General features: G+C 43.9%; 2 protein-coding genes across 5 annotated transcripts; one reads left to right on the top strand and one right to left on the bottom strand.

Moving 5' to 3' along the window:
* Positions 1-118: 118 nt before the first annotated feature.
* On the bottom strand, positions 119-10871 carry sfi1 (SFI1 centrin binding protein). Of its 3 annotated transcripts, none has more exons than XM_015958841.3 (22): positions 10778-10871; positions 9979-10071; positions 9793-9890; positions 9648-9714; positions 9166-9284; positions 9004-9085; positions 8748-8926; positions 7537-7612; positions 7362-7457; positions 7204-7280; positions 6996-7098; positions 6817-6913; positions 6533-6693; positions 6390-6464; positions 2541-2615; positions 2280-2456; positions 2013-2203; positions 1715-1838; positions 979-1075; positions 751-880; positions 577-676; positions 119-400 (listed from the first exon to the last, which is right to left on the bottom strand). In XM_015958841.3, exons 3-22 carry the CDS (start codon positions 9888-9890, stop codon positions 266-268), a joined length of 2259 nt encoding a protein of 752 aa, XP_015814327.3. In that variant the 5' UTR covers positions 9979-10071; positions 10778-10871; the 3' UTR covers positions 119-265. The 3 variants fall into 3 exon arrangements, with proteins under 3 accessions (XP_015814327.3, XP_070405500.1, XP_054586722.2); XM_070549399.1 differs by lacking the exon at positions 10778-10871 and adding an exon at positions 10170-10304; XM_054730747.2 differs by lacking the exon at positions 10778-10871 and adding an exon at positions 10140-10273.
* A 379-nt stretch (positions 10872-11250) lies between these two features.
* On the top strand, positions 11251-22120 carry eif4enif1 (eukaryotic translation initiation factor 4E nuclear import factor 1). Of its 2 annotated transcripts, none has more exons than XM_015958845.3 (19): positions 11251-11442; positions 12035-12162; positions 12240-12313; positions 15069-15196; positions 15404-15687; positions 15847-16045; positions 16153-16316; positions 16966-17104; positions 17433-17540; positions 17931-18193; positions 18739-18816; positions 19234-19411; positions 19573-19652; positions 20363-20499; positions 20739-20814; positions 20911-21034; positions 21108-21410; positions 21515-21670; positions 21765-22120. In XM_015958845.3, the coding sequence occupies exons 2-19, from the start codon at positions 12082-12084 to the stop codon at positions 21950-21952; spliced, it is 2760 nt and encodes a 919-aa protein (XP_015814331.3). In that variant the 5' UTR covers positions 11251-11442; positions 12035-12081; the 3' UTR covers positions 21953-22120. The 2 variants fall into 2 exon arrangements, with proteins under 2 accessions (XP_015814331.3, XP_015814330.3); XM_015958844.3 differs by having other exon boundaries at positions 17364-17540.
* The last annotated feature ends 440 nt before the right edge of the window (positions 22121-22560 follow it).

The following is a 22560-nucleotide window of genomic DNA, read 5'->3' as shown; positions in this document are numbered from 1 at the left end:
AAATTACACTTTGAAGTACTTTAATGTGTTTTTCATATATGATGAAGAATTTCAGGACTTTTTTAGTTTTATTTAACTAGAATATTGGGTTGATTTACCTAAAATAGCTAATAAGGATGAAAACTGCAAGAATTAAAGGGTCTGCAAAAAAACAAAAACCACAACATTTTAGCTAAATATGTTGTTTGGTTGTGCTTTAGCTTGTCTTTAGAGAAGTGGACGAACGGTCCAAAGTGAGTTAAATGAACATTTCTTGTTTCCTTTTTCATTCCCAGCAGACAGAGTGAACTCCTGAAGCATGGAGAAGCGACTGTAGATGTTGTATTTTCTCTGCATGAAGAAGCATCGTTGGTTTCCTTCGGTCCAGCTCAGTGGAGAGGATTTTGATGCGCTCCTCCAGCTGTCGGATCACAAACATTATCTGTGTCATCAGCTTTTAGGTCTGCTAAAGGTCATCAGTCAAGCAAAATACTTTTTATTTTTGCAGCAGCTTATTTTTAAAGTTGCAACAAGGATGCGTTTAGGACTCAAATGCATCACTTTTGTATGTATTTGGAAGAAGTTTTTTTGTTTTACCTCATTCAACTCTTCACCAACTGCATTCGTTTCCGGTTGTTCTTCCTCTGCGCTTGTCTGCAGCCAGCTCTTTAACACGTTTTTCAGCTTTCGCCATGCTCTAGAAAAAAACACACAGAGTCAAACATCGGTCTCTACACAGACAGCCAGCGATGATGACGAGGTGATTTTTACCGAAGCTGCTTCCTGCTCTGCTGGAAGCTCCTCATGTCCTGCTGAATGCTGAGAAGCTCTCGTGTCAGAGCCGATTCATCATCCACACAAGGATTCTCACATGCTCTTCTGACGGTTCTCATATTTGAGTCTTGGCAAAACAGAGGCATAATTAAATAAACAGTTTGTCATTTGAGGCTTTTTAAAACTACTCCAAGCTAGAAAGGCATTGAGAAAGAAAAAACGTACCTGGACAAGCTGATGGGCGGAAATTGACAGGAGGGGTTGGATGATAAAAACGCATGAGTAGAGTCTCTTCAGGACTAGAGGAGCTGGACTGGTCCAACTTAGAAAGAATTTAAATAAGTGAGAAACTTGTGCAAATATGATGATATGTGCTAGAGGTTAAAGGTGTGGAACACTGAGAAACCATATTAAAAATCGTATTTCTGATTATGATTGGTCACTGAGTTTTTCATGCAGGTTGAACATGAAACACCCATCTCCTGCATCAGCTTCTAATAGAAAACAGATGGTGAAAAGCCTGACAGATCTATGTCACACTTTCACGGACTCACCCATCTTGACTCACGACGGGGAAGGCTGTTGTCGTTTAGCGTCCAAGGAACAGCAGAGAACATCCCGACTAGCACAAGCTAATCGTTAGCATTAGCAACTTCGCCACATGGCAGAAGCTCCTTCAGGCTTGTGTTATTTGTGGAGGTAGAACATCACCGTTGCAAGTCAGTGGTATCGTTGCTGTTAGCCAATCTGAGGCGAGGAGTTCAAATATCAGGAAATAAGATTCTAAAACCTGCCATCTGAAGCTCAGCTGTGAGTGGGTCACTTCTAGTTCCTGGAAATGGTGCACTGTTGTTTATGCCGCTGAGCAGGACTTACAAGGCATTCATTCCTACTAGAGACCAATGCAAATGTATTGATTAAAAGAGTGTTCCACACCTTTAAAATTAGATATACCAGTTACTTTATTTTGAGTCCCTGAGGTCATGAAGGCAGAAGGAGGCAGAAGAATGTCTCGGTTTTGGTTTTCCAAGGTTGAGTCGGCTGCATATGTTTCAGTAGATACAAGTGGACTCTGATGCGAGTCTCTGTGTGAAGGAGAAATAAACTTTAAAGGGTGTCACAGCTGAATCAGACAAAAAGATAAAAAATGAATGTTTAACCCAGGGGTGTATAATATCATGCACGTAAAATCAAATAAAACCTGCAGAAATGAGCCTAGCAGGAATTTCACAGAAAGAAAATGTGAGAACTGCACTCACCGCCTGAGAGCTCCATCTTCCTGCTCCTCTGAGTCAGATGTAAGAACGCGGCCAAATGCAGGCTCGGTCAGACAGAAGGTCACACTCTTTTTCGGAGGTTGGGCCTGTTGCTCTTTTGGCGGTTTGCACAGAGCCTGTTGCTTCCACCTCATGGCACAACGTTTAACGACACTCTGCAGATGCTGTGATCTCTGCAGGACGCAGGCAGGCTGCATGAAACAACACTCAGTTCTGGTCTCATCAAACACACACACACACATCACCTACTTGTTCTTGGCTGAACTGCGTTAGGCTCGTTGTGAGATCGTTCATGTGCGCTGCGTATGTGAGGTTACACGACACACCCTCCCGCAGCAGCTGGGCTCTGTACACCTGAGCAGCTCTGGCTGCCTGCTCTCGATTGCTGCGCTGCTCTGAGACCCACAGCCTCCACACACACAGCACCTGCAGCAAGTTCACGAACATCAGGACACAGTGGGTGCTGGGAGGCAGGTTTCGGCAGGGCATTCACGTGGAGGCAGGTGCTACCTTGGCCTGAAGGGTGAGGGACCAGTGCCAGAGAGCTTGTTCCATCTGGTTAGCTTCTCGCCGCCTGTGCTGCAGCTGTTAGCGGCACAAAGAGTCGTGGCTAGTTGGGAGTGCACTAAATCATATCACATGTGGTGCTGTGGGGAAGCTCGGGAAATTTCAGATTCTTCTGCATCCTCCTGAGATCATGTGTAAAGCAGCTCCACATTTACAGTTAGAGGGATTGGGAAATATGTTTGTTTGTTTATTTATATGAGAAACAAAAAGACTCCTCCTTGAACTGTCACCTTATCGTGGTGGAGGAGTTTGAGTGCCCTAATGATCCTAGGAGCTATGTTGCCTGGGGCACTTAGTGCCCCTGGTAGGGTCTCCCATGACAAATTGGTCTTAGGTGAAGGGTGAGACAAAGAACGGTTCGAAGGATCTTTCATGGCGGTGAAAACGAAGAGTCGGAGTACCCGGCCCGGAGGGTTACCGGGGTCCCACCCTGGAGCCAGGCCTGGGGTTGGGGCCCGTGAGCGAGCGCCTGGTGGCCGGGCTTTCGCCCATGGGGCCCGGCCGGGCCCAGCCCGAACCGGATACATGGGCTCGTCCAACTGTGGACCCACCACCCGCAGGAGGAACATGAAGGGTCCGGTGCAATGTGAATCGGGTGGCAGACCAAGGCGGGAGCCTTGGCGGTCCAATCCCCGGACAAGGAAACTAGTTTTTGGGACATGGAACGTCACCTCGCTGGCGGGGAAGGAGCCGGAGCTTGTGGCAGAGGTTGAGCGGTACCGGCTAGATATAGTCGGACTCACCTCGACACATTGCATTGGCTCTGGAACCCGAGACCTGGAGAGGGGTTGGACACTCTACTTTGCTGGAGTTGCTCCGGGTGAGAGGCGGAGGGCTGGGGTTGGCTTTTTGTTAGCCCCGAGACTCTCTGCCTGTGTGTTGGGGTTTACCCCGGGGGACAAGAGGGTAGCTTCCTTGCGCCTTCGGGTCGGGGAACGGGTCCTGACTGTTGTTTGTGCGTATGGGCCAAATATCAGTTCAGAGTACCCACCCTTTTTGGAGTCCCTGGGACGAGTGCTAGATAGTGCTCCATCAGGGGACTCCATTGTCCTGCTGGGGGACTTCAATGCTCACGTGGGCAATGACAGCTTGACCTGGAGGGGTGTGATTGGGAGGAACGGCCCACCTGATCAGAACTCGAGCGGTGTTTTGTTATTGGACTTCTGTGCAAGCCGCAGTTTGGCCATAACGAACACCATGTTCGAACATAAGGATGCCCACCGGTACACTTGGTACCAGGGCAGCCTAGGTCACAGGTCGATGATAGATTTTGTAGTCGTATCATCTGACCTGCGACCGTATGTTTTGGACACCCGAGTGAAGAGAGGGGCGGAGCTGTCAACTGATCACCACCTGGTGGTGAGTTGGATCAGATGGCAAGGGAACATGCCGCGTAGACCTGGCAGACCCAAACGCATAGTGAGGGTCTGCTGGGAACGCCTGGCAGAAGAACCTGTCAAGACGGTCTTCAACTCCCACCTCCGGCAGAGCTTTGACCACGTCCCGAGAGCAGTGGGGGACATTGAGTCCGAGTGGGCCTTGTTCCACTCTGCGATTGTCGAGGCGGCTGTTGCTAGCTGTGGTCGTAAGGTGGCCGGTGCCAGTCGTGGTGGCAACCCCCGTACCCGCTGGTGGACACCAGAGGTTCGGGGAGCCGTCAGGCTGAAGAAGGAGGCCTACAGGGCGTGGCTGGTCTGTGGGTCTCCGGAGGCAGCAGACAGGTACCGGATAGCCAAGCGGGGTGCAGCAGTGGCAGTTGCCGAGGCAAAATCTCGGGCGTGGGAGGAGTTTGGTGAGGCCATGGAGAAAGACTATCGATCGGCTCCAAAGAGGTTCTGGCAAACTGTCCGGCGCCTCAGGAGAGGAAGGCAGCAACTCGCTCACACTGTTTACAGTGGGGATGGGGAGCTGCTGACGTCAACTGAGGCTATAGTCGGACGGTGGAAGGAATACTTTGAGGAGCTCCTCAATCCCACCAATGCGCATTCCGAGGAGGAACCAGAGCTGGGAGGCCTGGGGATGGACTGTCCGATCTCGGGGGCAGAAGTTGCTGAGGTAGTCAAACAACTACACAGCGGCGGAGCCCCGGGGGCGGATGAGGTTCGTCCTGGGTATCTCAAGGCTATGGATGTTGTAGGGCTGTCATGGTTGACACGTCTCTACAACATTGCGTGGTCATCGGGGGCAGTTCCTAGGGAGTGGCAGACCGGGGTGGTGGTCCCCATCTTTAAGAAGGGTGACCTGAGGGTGTGTTCCAACTATAGGGGGATCACACTCCTCAGCCTCCCTGGAAAGGTCTACTCCAAGGTACTGGAGAGGAGGGTCCGATCGATAGTTGAATCTCAGATAGAGGAGGAGCAATGTGGTTTTCGTCCTGGCCGTGGAACTGTGGACCAGCTCTATACCCTTGCAAGGGTGATGGAGGGGGCATGGGAGTTTGCCCAACCAATCCACGTGCTTTGTGGATTTGGAGAAGGCTTATGACCGTGTCCCCAGGGGCACCCTGTGGGGGACGCTCCAGGAGTATGGGGTGGGTGGCTTTCTGTTAAGGGCCATTCAGTCCCTGTACCAGAGGAACGTGAATTTGGTCCGCATAGCCGGTAGTAAGTCGGACCTGTTCCCAGTGAGGGTTGGACTCCGCCAGGGCTGCCCTTTGTCACCGGTTCTGTTCATCACATTTATGGACAGAATTTCTAGACGCAGCCGTGGTGTTGAGTGTGTCGAGTTTGGTGGCAGGAGAATCTCGTCTCTGCTTTTTGCGGATGATGTGGTCCTCCTAGCTTCATCCAGCTCTGACCTTCAGCTCTTGCTGGGTAGGTTCGCGGCCGAATGTGAAGCGGCTGGGATGAGGATCAGCACCTCCAAATCTGAGACCATGGTTCTCGACCGGAAAAGGGTGGCTTGCCACCTCCGGGTCGGGGGAGAGGTCCTACCTCAAGTGGAGGAGTTTAAGTATCTCGGGGTCTTGTTCACGAGTGAGGGTAGGAGGGATCGGGAGATCGACAGGCGGATTGGTTCGGCGTCTGCAGTGATGCGGACGCTGAGCCGATCTGTCGTGGGGAAGAGGGAGCTGAGCCAGAAAGCCAGGCTCTCGATTTACCGGTCGATCTACGTCCCAATCCTCACCTATGGTCATGAGCTTTGGGTAATGACCGAAAGAACGAGATCGCGGATACAAGCGGCCGAAATGAGTTTCCTCCGTAGGGTGGCCGGGCTCAGCCTTAGAGATAGGGTGAGGAGCTCGGACATTCGGGAGGGACTCGGAGTAGAACCGCTGCTCCTCCGGATCGAAAGGAGCCAGTTGAGGTGGTTTGGGCATCTGGTCAGGATGCCTCCTGGACGCCTCCCTGGGGAGGTGTTTCGGGCATGTCCTGCCGGCAGAAGGCCCCCGGGTCGACCCAGGACACGTTGGAGAAGTTACATCTCCAATCTGGTCCGGGAACGCCTTGGGGTCCTGCCGGAGGAGCTGGTGGACAAGGCCGGGGAGAGGACGGCCTGGAGCTCCCTAGTTGGGATGCTGCCCCCGCGACCCGGACCCGGATAAGCGGAGGAAGACGAGAGACGAGACGAGAAACAAAAAGACCATACAATCACAAGTCTTGATCTTAGACTAAATAGAGAGATTAGAAAAAAGAAGATGGAACAAAACTAAGCTTTAAGCTTCCCAAACTTAAACTTTCAGGGTCTCACCTCAAAATCTGCCCGTTCTAATTTTATTTTTTAACCTTTTACAAAATTTCTGTTTATTTTAACCACAGAGTTCAAAATGTAACAAAAAACCCATCACCTAACCTTTATTTTCCACAGCTCAAAGAACTTCTGGTACATCTTTAGCCTCAGCAGCAGAAGACCTTGCCGTTTCATCACCTGAGGGGCGTAAACACTTATGAGTTCTCCTGCTGCGGCCCAACAGTTAAACAGATAAAGAGAGGAACCTTTTTTCTCCGCTGCTGTTGGTGAAACTTGTTCCAGGCTGTAAGAGTTTTACAGACCAGTTTGGAGTTGTGATGCTGTGCGGCTCTCTCCATGTTCCTCCTCTGCCTCCGGGCCTCTCTGGTTCGTTTCCTCCAGTGTCTGAAAGAGTGCAGCAGGAGCGCTACACGCAGGAAACGTCCCAGAAGAAACAACCCAGAAAGTTTAACCTCCTGTTTCATTTTTTAAAACAAAGTTGTGTGTTGTGCTTCGATTTTAATAACAGAAAAGATATAAAAATGGAGACCTTGATTTATGACCTGTTGAGTCTGACTGACTGCTGCCCTCTGCTGGCGCTGCTTCAACACTGCACCAGCTGTTGCTTCTCTCCAAGTGAGGAAGACCTTCACATGTTTAGCACAAAGAAAAGCTGTCAGCAAAGAAAAAATGACCACGATACTTCTGGGAATGAAGATCCTTCAAAACCTTCAGCTGAAGAGATCTCTGAAGGTGGTTCTGGGCTCGGCGCTCGGCCACCTGAGCCTCACCCAGCAGCGCCGCTTTTTCTCTCCATGTGTTTAAAACCTTCCTGGAGACACATGAGTGAAACTGATGATGCTGATGCAAACATGTGTTTTCTTAGAAAAGTATCAGATATTAAAGGTTAAAGGATAAAATAATTTGTGTTTATTACCTGAGAAAACGGCGAGTTTTCAGACTGTAAACTTCGTCCGCTTGTTCGTCCACCTGAGTCACCAGGATGTGATGTTTCTGGGAATAAAATAATCCAGATGAACGATTTTAAATTTGCCTTTTGTTTTAAATCTTGTGGTTAAATGAAACCTGATTCACCTTCCAGGCCTCAAAGAAGCGTTTGAGGAGTCTGACTTCATGGTAACTTTGGATTTCTTTCATCTTGCATCTCTTCTTTCTCTGGATTTGTACAAACTGATCACACACACACACACACAAACACGCACTTTCAAACATTAAGTTTTTTTTTCTTAATTCAAATTTTAAACAGCACCTTTTTCCATTTCTCTACAGCCCATCTCACGCAGCACAAGTCACCATGACGACAGGCCTGCTGCTCTCGGTCTCTCCTGAAATAAAACAAACCAACAAGTTTAGGAGTACAAACAGATTCATCCCTTAAGTTCGATGCACAAATCAACCAAGTTGTGCGATAGTGTGTTTTTTATTTGCGTCGACTGGCCAGAATCAAGCCCGTTGTCCAGAGTTAATCTAGAGTCTATCGCCCATGCTTTTATTCTGTTTAGGCTTGACTACTGCAACGCATTGGAATAGCAGTAGCTCAGGAAGTAGAGCAGGTTGTCCAGTAATTGGAAGGTTGCGGGTTCGACCCCAACTCCCACCAGAGATTGCTGCTGTTGTGTCTTTGGGCAAGAAACTTAACCCGCCTTGCCTGCTAGTGGTGCCAGCGTTCGGCAGCCTCGCCTCTGTCTGTGCACCCCAGGGCAGCTGTGGCTACCTCGTAGCTCATCCCCACCAGTGTGTGACTGGGTGAATGACTGACTGTGTTGTGAAGCACCTTGAGAGTTTGTAGAACCCTAAGAAGGCGATATACAAATACAGATCATTTACGGCCTGAGACAGAGCGCAGTTGCTCGCTTGCAGTTGGTCCGCTAGGTTTGTGATGGGCACTAGGTGTAGGGAGCATATCACTCCTGTGTTGGCATCCCTTCAGTGGCTTCCGGTGAAATACAAGGCCACATTTAAAGTCTTATTACTGACATACAAGGCCCTACAAGGATTGGCTCCAGGATCCTGCGTGGACATGCCCTATCGTGGGCCCTTCGATTGGCTGACAGAGAGCTGTTCTGTGGTTCCTCTTTCCAAGTGCAGGTCACGGAGGGACCATGATTGTTCGGTGCTAGCTCCTACACTTTGAAACCAGTTGCCTTTGGTGGTCGGTCAGTCACCTTCAGATCCACTTTTACACAAGGCATTCCAGCAATAGCAAACTCTTCAGTATTGTTGCCTGGCTTCTTATTCCTTTAGCTGCATTTTATTATTTTTTCTTTTTAATGTTTCTTTGATAGTTTTTGTGATTATGTCACATTTTATCTGATGGTTTTTATATTATGTTGTATTGATGTGTTCAGCACCTTGGGTGTCCGCCTCAGTCATGGAAGGGGCTGAATAAATGAAATGAAACCACCCTAACAAATAGTCTCAGATGGATCAAAAGGCTCGACGACGCTCATTTGGCCTCACCTGTCTCGTATCTTACAGCTGTTACTCTTCCACTGCGCCACCCCGTCACTGAGGAGTCTGTGAACGTCCAGGTGACGCCCAGCCTCCTCCTTCTCTGCCTCTTCCATGTGCTGCCTCGTGAGCCGTCTCCATCGAGCCCAGGCGCTCTGCAGGTGATGCTGCTCGGCGTGGAGAACTGTCTGGAAACACAATGCGACGAGCCTGATCAGCAGCTTGCTGCTGAATCAGATGTAGCTTTTATCTGCTCGTGGCGTACCATCCGCTCTGAGAGCATCTCCTCTTTGTGTGTCTCTAACTGTCTCCACCAGGTGTCCATCACCCAGATGGTCACACGCTGGCTGAGGACACAAAATCTAGTCAAGTTGGAAAAAAAATAATCACGGTTTACTGTTGTTTTGGAGTTCATGAACCACCTCACCGGTCAAAAGCCTCAGCTACATGTCTTCTCTGTTCTTGATGAGTCAGCTCCACCCATGACTTGAAATATTCAGATAAAATGCGCTCAGAAAACCACACGTCTGCACGACTCTCCATTCTCTGTCAAGAAACAAAAATATGCACATGCATATTTTAATTTACCCCTACATTGTGATAGTTTTTATTTTAGTGAGTCATCACGTTTTCACTTAGCATTAACACAAATATCTCATGAACCACAAAATAGACTAACATAAAAACTGCTAGTTTTACAGGTTAAATTTGTTTTGGTGACAAAACATGTGAGGCTTTATATAAAAAGTTATTTCATTGACATTATTTTAACTGTCTCCATAAAATTAAGCATCTCTAAGTGAAATTATGTCTAGTTCTAGTGACTTATCGTATTACTTCAGTAATTTTATGGTGATAAAACCGGACATATGTGATATTAGTATCTGGCAGGTAAACGTCTAGAAATACCTGCATATGTCTCTGTTCAGCAAGTTTCTTTCTCCAGATGTGAAAAAAGCTCCTCAGCAGAGAAATCCTGCAAAGAGAAAATACTTTTACACCCAAAACATTTTTTAAATCATTATTTTTCATTTAAGAAACAAAAGAACTTCACCGGTAGTTGATCTGAGCCTTCTCAGTTAGGGGTTGATAATTCTCATCTTCAGCCTCCTCCAGGCGCTCCTTCCACTGTTCCCAATGTTTTCCCATCATCTGTAATAAAACAAAAACACGAGCCCATCAGATGTTTCCAGATTTGAACTGAACAGCTGTAACTGATGTTGGTGTGTGGATCAGTTACTGTTTGTTGACAGTGTTGGACAGCCACGTTGTTGTTCACTCGGTGGGTTTTGTTCCGCGTGACGTTGAGAGAAAATCCCCCCAATGCTGCACACTGCAACAAAACCAAAATGAACAATAATCACGACCTTTTCCTTTTACCTCATCCTTCTATTTTCTCACCAATAAACGACGCTGAAAATGTTGACGTGCCTACTGGTTTCTCTCTGCTTCTTCTCTGCACAATTCCACGTCTGACATTACAAACACTTCAAGAATAATTTTGTAAATTTTTTGAACCAACTTCCGCGCGTTTGTTTAGGTTTTTCTTGTCACGTGACCTCTAATAGGGGTCTGTTTCTTTTCCATAGTTAAAGCGCACGAGCTGGCCTAGAAATGAGGGGCGGGTGCTCCTGTTTCTTTGGTACAGTGTAATGAAATATAAGATCGGATATTATTGGATTCGGTACAGATTTTAAGTGTCTCTATTCGAAAGTAAGACTTTTTTCCACTTAGGGTAACACAGACCAGCCACCCTCAGTAAACCAGATGATTATTGTCTTTTATAAGCCCTGCTGAGAAGACATAAATGGTGCGCACCCACTCGGAAAAAGTAGCTAGAGCGATATTTTGATCTCGACGCTCCATATATCTACAAAGCGGTTATACAGGCTAAATTTCTAAAGAAATCTTCAAGCTGATCTATACATATTTCTCATAAAACTCTTCACCAAACAGCAACTTAAATGTGCTTATTTATCTCATGACAGAAGCAAGAAAGAAAAACACGGGGTTTACAAAGGCATGGCATATACATTTACCTTGACCGCCCGAAAAGGCGGGCTCCATAGATTTCCCTGAATGTCTCGAGAAACCACTCCGCAGAATCATAAATCAAGCAAACCCTAAAGTTTTAAATAGGTGGCCTAAATATTGCCTGTTTGTGTTGTAAATTGGTTAAAAATGTTTTTTCCCCAAATAAATAAACACGTTTCACGTGATAATTAAAAAAACATTTCTTGAACCCGCATACATTACAAATATTTGTTTATGTACCAAAATGCAATACTGTCAACACACAATGCATTTATTTTATCATTAATATATTTTTTTAATTCTACAAAGGCGCGATGGGCACAATGTAATCTCTCCCAGGACCTTCTTAAAGCGGTGATTGTAAGAAAAAAATTGCTGCTACGATTTAGAAAACAGAGAAAGACCATACATTATTTTAAGAATATACAGGCTCCACGTAACTTAATATGTTATTTGAACCTGATCTATTTTTTCAGTTTACCTTACAATAGTGTGTTTACTAAAACCAGTACAAAACTCAACCGGTTTAGGATTTGGTAACCGCTGGGTGGGTTTTATCCCCATTCCCCAGCTGGTTAGGTAGCTAGCGAAAGGTGCTAACAGGCTAGCTGGCTAACTAACGTTAACTGCAGCTGGGAAGGAAGCAGACAGCGTTTAACTCATTTTCACAGTAAGTTGTTAGTGTGTCCTTTAAGCTTTTTTTAATGGCTGGTACTGTTTTTACGTGCAACTTAAGTTTGTGGTAACAGAGTTCGTTTGTTGCTGTTTTTTAGTTTTGTGCTAATTATGTTAGCTTAAATTTCTTTCGATTAAGATATTTTCTCGAGAATGTGTTGTTCAAAGAAACGTTTTACTCAAGCTGAGGATTTATAAGCTGCCTTTTAGCATCTACGTGCTACACAAACCTGGTCAAACATCGCCAGCGCTTTGTAATTTACTTTAATTGACACGCCGTGTCTAGTCCCAGCTATTTCTGATTGTGATTAATTAAGTCTGATTGGCAAACGGCATGGGCTTGAACCTGACATTTAAAAGTTTTGCTAACTTTAATTCCGATAATTTGAAAGTTGTGTGTTGGACTCTTAAGTCAGTTTTATGCTTGCACTTTTTAAATAGCGTTTTGGGCATGTTTATGAGAAATACGCCTTGTTCCTAAATTTTAAGACGAAATCGTTAAATTACTGACACTAGAGAGTAGCCACACAACTGCGTTGCTTTATAAGGATTTCTGAAATTAAAAGTAGCTAACTTTGTTCCAACAGGACAAGATTATTATTGGACAACATAGTTTGATTGTCTGTATTCAGTCATGGAGAAGGATGCAAATGAAGAACAGAATGGTGATGCTGCTGTGAATCAGCAAAGGAAACCAGCATTCAGATACACAAAGGTGATTAGTTAAAAAAAATAATTGTTTCTTTGTTTGGCCACAATCCCTTAAATTAATGTAACTATTTCTGTTCACAGGAAGAGCTTCTGGAAATAAAGGAACTACCAGTGTCCAATGAAAGACCTGAATGCCTCTCTGAGAAATATGACAGGTATTTTTTTTATTTTTAAGTTTTGTATCAAATTCTTAACAAGGTTTAAAAGGGAATGAAATCCAGTTATATCATAGAATTGTCTGCAGATTATCTCAATAAGTGAACAGAAAGTACAGAAACATTCTGCAGTGGAAGCAGCCTTGTCAGATAAGCTGATTTAGAAAGTTTTTCATTACCTTCAGATACTAGGTAGAATAGATCTGTTTAAGAAAAGATTGTGAACCCTGTTGGTTTGTGCTCGTTTAAATTAAGCAGGTTTTGAGTTTTACACTTCAGTTGCCTTTTTGTTAAATGAGGAGTAAAAAAGTCCATTTTGTTTGTTTTTTTAAAGAATATTCAAAAACCATTTCATTAAACGGTTCTTTATGGATCAAATGTGTTGTAACTGTTACAGTTCTTAAACATTCTACTGAAAGTTGCATCTGAGATTAGGGGTTGTATGAACTAGTCGACTTCACTGCTCTGTAGTGACTTTTTATGCCTGTCATCGACTAGTCGCTGTCACGTGATAATGACTGACAAGATGCAGTCCTCCAGCAGGTGATGAGCCCCTGCGTCGGGAGGCGGAGGCAACGCGCTGTGCCAGAGTGTCGGTACTGACACTGGCGGTAAAACAGACATTTAACCAAACTGTGACCTTTTCCCTTGTGCAATTTTACCTTCCCCTCACCCCCATCCTAATCTTAACCAGTTTGCGCATGCAAAGCTCTGATCGTTGACGCGCTCCAGACATCTGCATCCTGAGCACCGCCAAATCAGGTGTCACCACCTCAAAAACAAATTAAACACGCGATCGTTCATGTCGGCTCATTTCCTTTCATGTTTTCTGTCTGTTATTTGTGCCTGATGCGTTTCGCTGCTGCGGAGCGAGGCTCTTCACCTGTTTTGTTCTCCGGTGACGCACCCCCAAGATTCCAGTATCTCCGCTCCGGCACGAACCCCGCAGCAAAAACGGTCCTGTTGTAGTCAGCCGGCGAGCAGTGGCACTCCGCTGTTTTTGTGGTCGGTAGATCTTTTAGAACTGCAGTTCAAAGGTAACTCATAAGGTGAATATATATGAACCCAGGTAGCAGTTTTTCTTTAGGATTGAGAGGAGATGCAGGAAGATAATAAACAGACAGGACAGAAAAATAGTCAAATAAAAACAAGTTTGTTTTTGTACCTGGTGGTTGCAACAAACAGACACCATTGAAGGTAATCAGAAGTGAGGAACAGAAAATGAAATAATTATTTTAATGTTAAGAGCAGCAGGAAAGGCTGCAGGCGCATCAGTGAGTTTGCGGCTGCTGCGCAGGGGGAGGGGGGAGAGGACTGAAGTAGGATGCAGAAACTACCATTGTTAAAAGAGATGTGTTAACTTAGAAAATGTGGGCGCAATTTTAATTGTCAAAAACTCCAGCGAATCTACCGACCCCCCCCCCCCCCCACGCTTCGGGTGTATGACATCAACAACTAGTCGAAGTCGACTCGATTTTCATTACTTGACTGTCGACTTTAAAAAAAAATTAAGTCATGCAAACCCTATCTGAGATAAACTACAAAAATGTTGTCCAACTGCTGGTGTGTGCATGTGTGTGTTCAAGCATGTGTGTATTCAAGCTAAATAGCAATACTGCACAAGTAGGACATAACAAATTATCAGGCTTTTGTATTTTTTCTTATTACAAGAGGGACTCGCTGACCTGGTCTTTAGGTGATTGCAAGTATCCTGTCATGGTAGTTTTTTTTTTTTTTTTTTACATTTTGTGAGAAGTGGGGCCTTTTTTTTTTTTAAATTTTTTGGTAATGTTTTGGGGTTCTGATGATCAATTCCAAGAAAGACAAGTAAAATATTCAGTTCGTGGTTTGTATTGGTACTTGAAATTAAGAGATTGCATTTTAATGTGGCATTCAAGGTACCTGAGGTACATGGATGCGATACTGCTGCTGAATTTCCCGTGTTTTACTGCAATTGAGATCTAGCTTTATGTATTCTGTGTAGCAGGGTCACTGGACTTAAGAAAAAAATATATGAACATCCTAAACACACCATTGTTTGCAATACGGCCTAAGACATGATAAATTGTAGTTTGCATGTTGATCTGATGGCCATGCACACACCTGGTTTAGACGATGAAAGTTGAAACAGTTAAAATTTGAACTTTTATGGAACGTATAGAGGAAAATAGGGATTTCTAATATCACAATATTCATGAATAAAACTGCAATTGCATGTTTCTTTCTAGCGTATTGCTCTAGTTCCCAGTCTTATTTCATCGCAGCCACACTAAATTTGAAATTTTTCAAAAACATTATTGATTTTACCAAAAAGAATTTAGATGTGTAATTATTTGCAGCCCAGCAGCTGTTTTGCATTAAAATTAAGAAATCAACAGGCGACTGGTGCTCCCTTACTTCATTTTGAATAAAAAATGTTCAATCTTGCCGTGTGTGGCGGCTTTGTTCTGTGGTCTGTATGTTTTGATGACTAATGCAAACGTATAGTAACATTGTGGTGCTTTTTTTTTTCTTCACTTTAACATTAGCCTTGTGTCCTAAAACAGATTAGTGGCAATTGAGCCAAAAAAAATGGACAGAACCAAATGATTCACAGCATATAATCAGATAAAGTCTTTGTAGTATTTCTAATTATCAACACTTAAAAGTGTTGCATGCATGAAGGGTCTTGAATTTTCTATTCTTGGTATGCCTTTAGTTTTCAAACTAATACATTCCCACAATATTTCTCATTTTTAATGTTTGTTTTATTTAGTGATGGTGTCTGGGACCCAGAGAAATGGCATGCATCCTTGTACCCCATCTCAGAGCGAAGCTCTCCAGTAGAAGGATTTAAGAAGGACTACGGCGATGAACGGGTTCCTTTAAAGAGAAGAGTCCCAGGTAAATGTTTTCCTCTTCATTTCAGATGACTGAGAATTTGGGTTTAAAAAGTTTCCTTTAGTGTGAAAGACAAGTCCCGACAGTTGGAAGTTGTTGCGCTGTAGACTGAAACATGGTTTCTCTGGAAAAATAAAAAGTAAATGGTAGTATTTGTACTTAAACTGTGAACTTGAGTTTCTTGTTTTAAAATTTAAAAACTTTTTTTAGATCCTCGTGAGCGGTTAAAGGAGGACGACTTAGATGTCGTACTCAGCCCACAGAGACGTAGTTTTGGAGGTGGATGTCAAGGCAATGCAGCACCTGCACCACCTGCTACCCACTCCCGTCGACCCCCCAGCCCACTGGAAAACAAGGAAAATGAGTCTCTTCGTCTCGGAGGAACTCGCAGAATTGGCAGTGGACGAATTATTGCTTCCCGTGCCTTTGAGAGAGAAGCCCGTGCAGAAAAGGAGCGAGAACGGGAGAGAGACTTTAAGGATAAAAGATTCCGGGTGGGTTTTATTTACTAGTTCATCAGAACAGCATTCTCTGTAGTGGGATGAAAAGATTTAAATTCATTACAGCTTCTGTAATATTGTTTTTATGTGTTAATGTTTTTAAGAATTTGCTTTGCATTTTTGTTGAAGTGGTGCTGTGTTTGTCCCTTGCAGAGAGATTTTAGTGACAAGCGTGTGTTTAGTGAAAGGAGAAGAAATGACTCGTATGCAGAGGAGGAGCCGGAGTGGTTCTCAGCAGGTCCCACCAGCCAGTCGGAGACCATAGAGCTCATCGGATTTGATGACAAAATTCTGGAGGAAGATAAACGCAGGTCCAAGCGGTCAAGAAAGAGAGTGGACTCTGTTAAAGAAGGCACGTTGAAGCTTTTTTCTGTTTATATTCGGGTTATGTTCTGTTTGGTATTTAAGCTTTTCCTTAAAGTCCTTTTAAATTTGATCTTTTTATTTATTTCAATGTAGCGATTGAATGTAATGGTGGACTAGCTGAGGAGCAGGATGTTGGTTTACAGTCCACAGCTGATCAGGAGGTCCCTCATCCTGATGTTCTACCAGAGCAATCAGCTGGAGAGTTTGACTTCAATGAGTTCTTCAACCTGGAGAAAACCATGCCAGGGCTAGCTTCTGTAAGTACTGGGGTGCACAGTTTAAGGTGATGTCACAAAATGGGTGTCATGACATACTTCTACCACCTTCCATTATATCTTTTTCCTGTTATGTGCTATCATAAGGTCCCAAGCCAGACTTGCAGGAATTTTTGTAGTTTGAGAAAACATTTTAGAAAATTTTAAGTTTTATTCTGATCTGGTCTACCCATGTCACTAGTATACTTTACACATAAACTAGCCATTTTGATAAGTGCACACACATAATGTCAGAACAAGATTACTGCTGCACTGGCTTGATCTCATTGATTTTTAGTGGTGAGTAGTACTGTCACTAAAATGGTGCACTTGGATCAGTTTTCTGCTCTGGACTATGGCATGGGGGTCCAACGGGGATCAGACATCCAAATTTATGCCCATCATACCCGCTTTAGACCCTGGTACTCTCTGAAGAGTCAACTAAACCAGACTTGAAGCTAAAGCTGGTTTGTGGTGTTGAATCAGTACAATGTCAGACTGCTGTGCATTCAGTGACCACTTAGAATCTTCTGGCACATTTTGTGCTAAATTGGTGGAAAACTCTCCAAACGTAAGTGCCAACTCTTGTTCTTGCACTTTATTGATTTTTGTATCCCAGTTTGTCTCACAGGGTTTTGTTTCTGTCTTCCAGATGATAGAAGATGTTCTGGGAGAGGGCCCTTCGTCATCTAGCCGCTTCAGTCAGTTTTTCAACAGAAACTTGAGCCCATCGGGAAGCCGATCCAGCAGTCTGAGGTCCACTCCTCATGAGGAGCTGGAGAGACTTGGAGGCAAGTGATTTGATTTCTCCAGCCTGACTTCTTCACATATTTAATCTAGGGCACAGACTTATTGTAAGACTGGACACAAAACATTGAATAAGATGCCCTGCATTATATTTATGCTTTGAATATGGAAAGAGCTTACGTTAACTCAAAGACAAATTGCGCTGCTCCTTCATTGAATTGACAGAATTTGAAGTCCCAATTCTTGCTAAACGGAAAGGGGCTTAAACTGTCTGAAATCTTGAACTGTTGTGCTTCTCTGAAGGGCCTGAGCCATGTTGCACAGCTTCCAACCAAGGCTCTGCCTTATATTTCACACCTATTCCATCATCAGACTGCAAGGAGAAAGTGGACATTCTGGACCTGCTGCACAAGGCCAAAGTAGACCTGAAGCCCCTTATGTCAACCATCTCGGTCAACAAAGCACGACTACGCGAAAGCAGTGAGTAGCAGCTGTTGGAAATCATGCACCTTCTTCCACTATTAAAATATTATGTGCCTATTTTGTGCTCACTTTCTTTTTTTTTCCATCAATATTTCTCACACACTTTAGAAAGAGCTGAAACCAGGCTATCGTATTACATTTATTATTTTAAACTTACCAGACCTGGGTGCATGGATCCAGGAATTCAGATTGGAGTAATAAAGTATGTGGAGTTGGTAGCATCTTGTGTGGTTGGGTTTAACCAACTTTGTAATATTTTCATTTAAAAATGAAAAGTGTGTAATTCGTCCTAATATACATTTTACACGAAGGTTTTCTTGGAGGTGGTCTTCTTGAAATGTGATAATTCCCCATTTCTAGCCTGTACATATCTCTTGTCTCACTCAGATGTGGTGCTTTCACTGGAGGAAGTGGAGGGGGGGATGAAGGGAATGAAGCTGGGCTCAGAACCACCTGTCCAGAAGGTGGCCCCTCCCCAGAGAGGGAACGGCACTCCCTTTATGGCTGAGCATTTAGAGGAGGTTTTAACTGGTGGCCCCACCTGTCGGCCACGCTCGCGTGATACAGACATGTCAGCCTTTAATAAACTAGTCAGCAGCATGAAGGCAAGTGGAACTCTACCAACCCACCCCAAACTCAATACCAACAATGTAAGTATCCCTCCTATTAAGCGTGTGTGTTGTCCCAGCTGTATGCTGGTTAAGCTTTGCTGCTTTGCATGCTGCAATCGACTCTGATGGTGACAATTTGAATAAACTGAAATATGGTGGGCATAAATTTGCATACCTGTCCTGTGGGCTCTGGGATGTGTGTACTTTTAAATATTTTGGAAATTGTCCTTTGTGCAAGTCTGTGTAGATAAATTGGATCAATTCAGAAAAGAAAATAACCATGTCATGGTCACTAATGAAGCATTATTGGGAATTTTATAAAACAGGATTTACAGAATGGTCAGCTTGCATGAGGGATGTTTCACCTACACGTGTATCTCTAAAAGCCTGCTGTGTTTGGAACGTGTAAGCCAAGTTGATCTAATTTAAAAAAAAATAGATTTTAGATCCGATAAGTTTACCCTTCCACACACTAACAAGGCTTGCTAAGGTGGAAATTGGGGACATGGTGTTTGTTTTTATTTATTTATAAACAAATTAAAGTTGCATTGCACTTCAGTTTTTTCTTCTTCTGCACAATTCAGCAACCTTCAGATCAAAGTGTGGTGGCACTGTCTGATGCTCATGTACCTGCTCAGCAGCAACAGAAAAACATCTTCCAGGTGAGTATGTCGATATGAATTCACCCTGTTCCAAAACGCTAACTGCTGCATGCTAATGGTGTTGGCGTCTGAACAGAGGAGAAACTGTTGAGCAACAGATGCTCGTTAATCTGTGGCACCGTTGGCTGCCTCCAGTTTAAGGTGGAGATGCATTTTTATACTTTCAGTTCCAAAATATAGGGGAAAAAAATGGGATTGTAGGCCACCTGAAATGGAAACACCTGTTGACCTGATTTTTAACCTTAATTCCTAAAGTCAATATGTAGAAATGTGTTAACATCAGTACCAGAACAATGTAACCAGTTGAGTGAAGTTTCTCTAATTTAAGCTGGTACATCTTTTTTGCGATAATCACGAGGAACACTTGTTTTGTGATGGCTTTGTAAAATATGAAGGGTGACTACAAATCTATTTCAGGAACTGCTGGGAGTTCGCAGTAGCTCCCCACCATGTCTGGGTGGTCTGTTGGGCAACTCTGAAGCTGCAGGGTCTGGTGCTACCCTACACAGCCTCCTACACAAGGGCCCTTCACCCCCTCTTTTCCCACAGAGGGCACCTTCACCTGACTACTTTAATCGGTTGCCACCTTCTGCAGGTAATGGAACAGCAGAAATTTACTGCAGAATACATGAATCTTTAAAGGGTAAAACTGGAATTAAGGTTCTACAGATTTCTAAGACCATTGATGTGTCATGAACGTAACATGCGAAGAGTGTTGGTGTGTTGGATAAATTGTTCTTCTGATCTTACCTCAAGGATATGTTGTTGGTCCTCAGTCGATGCTGCCGGAACAGTTAACTGATGTACACAGGTCAATCAGTCCTGCACAGCAACAGGTAACTTCACTTTGTGTTCAAGGAACTGCTGGCAGAAATCTGTGTTTTCATGTAGAATAATTTTCATTTAGGATAAAGAAAGAAAACATTTTTTTATTTAACGTCTCAAGATAAAATCACAAGGTGCTTCACAAGGAAAATTGTGATTTATTTTATTTTTAATGAAAGGAAAGAAAAAAAAATGAATAAATCCTCATCATGCTATAGTTTTATTTAGATGTTGACATACTTGGATTTAAGTGCTTTATTCCCATAAAGATTATTTACTTTGTGTGAATGGAAAATCACTGCACTGCTTAGTTCTTTTAAAACAGTTGTTCTTTACCTTCTGTGTTCTAAAAGAACCGAGCAATCGAAGCTGATAAATTACACAGAATGAACATACAGAAGATGTTTGAAGAAAATCGCTGTTTTGTACAGATTTTCAGTTATTAAAGGCGTAGTTCACTGAAAACCCTTTTTATTTTATTTTTTTGTTTATTTTTTTTAATCGTATTTTGGATTATAATCTGAGTTTTTCATGCAGGCTGAATGTGAAAATAGGTGTAGGAGACTATCATTCTCATTCTTTCCACTGGAAATGTATTGATTTAAACAAGTTTTCAACACCTTTTAAGGGTTTTTGCCGTACTGCTTAGATTGACTTTGTATGAAGCACTTGTGGGTTTTTTGTTGTTTTGTGAAAAGTAGCTTTATCTAATGTTATCCAGATGAGGGTTCTCTCTCTACCTGTGAATCACGCTGACCTGGAAGCCCTGGCACTCCAGCATGACCTCGCTGTCAATGTCCACCCTTCGTTTCAGTCCAGCTACAACAAGCACCCACAGGACCGGTCTTTTAGAAACAGGCAAGTATTGGTTTATGAACGCAGCCTGTAGCAAGGAACTGTTAAATGTGATCAATGCCTTTTGGGATTAAAATTTGTTTCTAAAGGATGTTGACTTCAGTCTAATTGTCTGCAGTGTTTTTTTTTTTTTCCATGTCTAAGATGAACTTGGCATAAACATTGCAAATATGTATTTTATGCTTATGGTGTATTTGATATATGCGACCCACGTTAGATGTGACGTGTGTGTGTTTTAATAGGCCACAGCGTGTTAATCGTTCCCCTGGACCTCAGCCTGCTGGAAGAAACTCTCCAGGAAATGCCGTCACCAGCATGGTGAGAGAAAACGTTTTTTTTTTTGTTTTTTTTCTGGAGTTATTCTGTAAAGCCAGTTTTTCCTTCTCCACATGATTCTGACCCACCCAATTGCAGTTGTCTCCATCATTCACTCCCACATCTGTGATTCGGAAGATGTACGCAACGAAAGAGAAAAGCAAAGATGAGCCACCAGGTCGCTCTGAGACTAAAGAGGAGGCAACAGTAAACTCACGTGATGGTACGGTTGTACATATCTGTTTGATATTGATGACCGAATGCATAAACACCATTTTTGTATTCTGTACTTACAGGCAGCAGCTCTCCAAATATATTTATGGACTCAATGGAAGGAAATGTTACACAGTCAGGAGGAGCAAAGTCCAGCTCTCAAACCTTGCTAAGCAAGGACCAGGAACGCCTCAGGCCCAGCTCTGCAGCAACCCACATGCCCACTATGGTGCAGCCAGGACCATCATCTTTCCCTCATTCCGTCTTCCCAGTGCCACTTGTTCCCATGGTGCGCCCAGCCCCCCAGCTCCCCCCTAATGTAGTTCAGCGAATGTTGGCCCAGGGAATCCAGCCCCAGCAGATTGGACCTGCACTAATGCAAGCAGGTTGGTGTCTTGTGATGTCTGGACATTACTTTTGTTTTTATCATGCCATTAAATAATTTTGACTTGTAACCTTTTATGTTTGGGTTGTGTAATTGTATCAAAAGGTATATTTCCACCTCATGTTGACCTTGCACAACTTCAAGGATTGACTCCTGCACTGCTAGGACAACCCCTGTACCCATTAGGTGCGACAGGACATCCACTTCTACCTCCCAGAGCCAATAATCCAATGCCACTAGCGGTTTTACAGCAGAGACCAGGTAAGTTGTGTTACCATGTGGTAGCAGCAGTATATGATCCTCAAAGGTTACTACAGAATATCTTATTTAATCCTTTTTTAATTGTTGTTTTCAGTACATCCCAGCGCACCAGGCTCTCAGTTACAGACCCAAGGCCCTCACCGGACAAATGGCTCTCAGCGACACAGAGGAAGTCCCCCTCCAGGCCTCGCTAAGTGGTTTGGGTCAGAAGTACTTGAACAGCCGCTGCCCTCTATGCCAGCTAAAGTAATCAGTGTAGATGAATTGGAGTTTCGGCCATAAGAAGATAAATGCTTTGCTGGAAAGTAAGAATATTTTTGTCCCTCTGCCTAGCTCCACCTTCTGGTTACCATAAAATGTGAACTTTATTTTGAAAGACAGTGCTGCACCATGGGACATTCTAACTATGCCATGCTTTGTTTTCAGAAGGCAGGTGGAGATTTATTTTGCCAGCCGAGTGGGGATTTATTTTTTTTGTATTAGACAGTAAATATTGTAAAGGCTTAATTGTACAGATTATAGTAACGAGTCTTATTCTGTGTATATAGTGTTTTTCTTTTTTTTGTCTTTTCTTGGGAATATGAAGCTGTTGTACTCGGAGACAGTCACCAGGTGCAGATAGCATTCCTTTGTGGTGTCTACCTTAACTGCCTCCTGCCCCAACAAGAAGAAAGCACCACTGTAAATCAGATGTGTAGGGTAGGTTAGTTCAGTGCACACTCCACCTTCCTTTGATTTAGTGGCCCTTCTCCCAACAGGTTCAGCATAGCGAGACACAACTGGAGGATGCAGTAAACTGGTTGTGCCTTTTTTTTTTTTGTTTGTTTTGTTCCCCGACTATATCCTCTCCAATTCTGTGTCATTAGGGAGGGGTCACATTGTTCACAGTA

This window comes from Nothobranchius furzeri, chromosome 3, assembly GCF_043380555.1.
Source record: "Nothobranchius furzeri strain GRZ-AD chromosome 3, NfurGRZ-RIMD1, whole genome shotgun sequence".
Lineage (NCBI taxonomy): Eukaryota > Metazoa > Chordata > Actinopteri > Cyprinodontiformes > Nothobranchiidae > Nothobranchius > Nothobranchius furzeri.
This window is presented reverse-complemented; position numbering and strand designations above follow the sequence as displayed.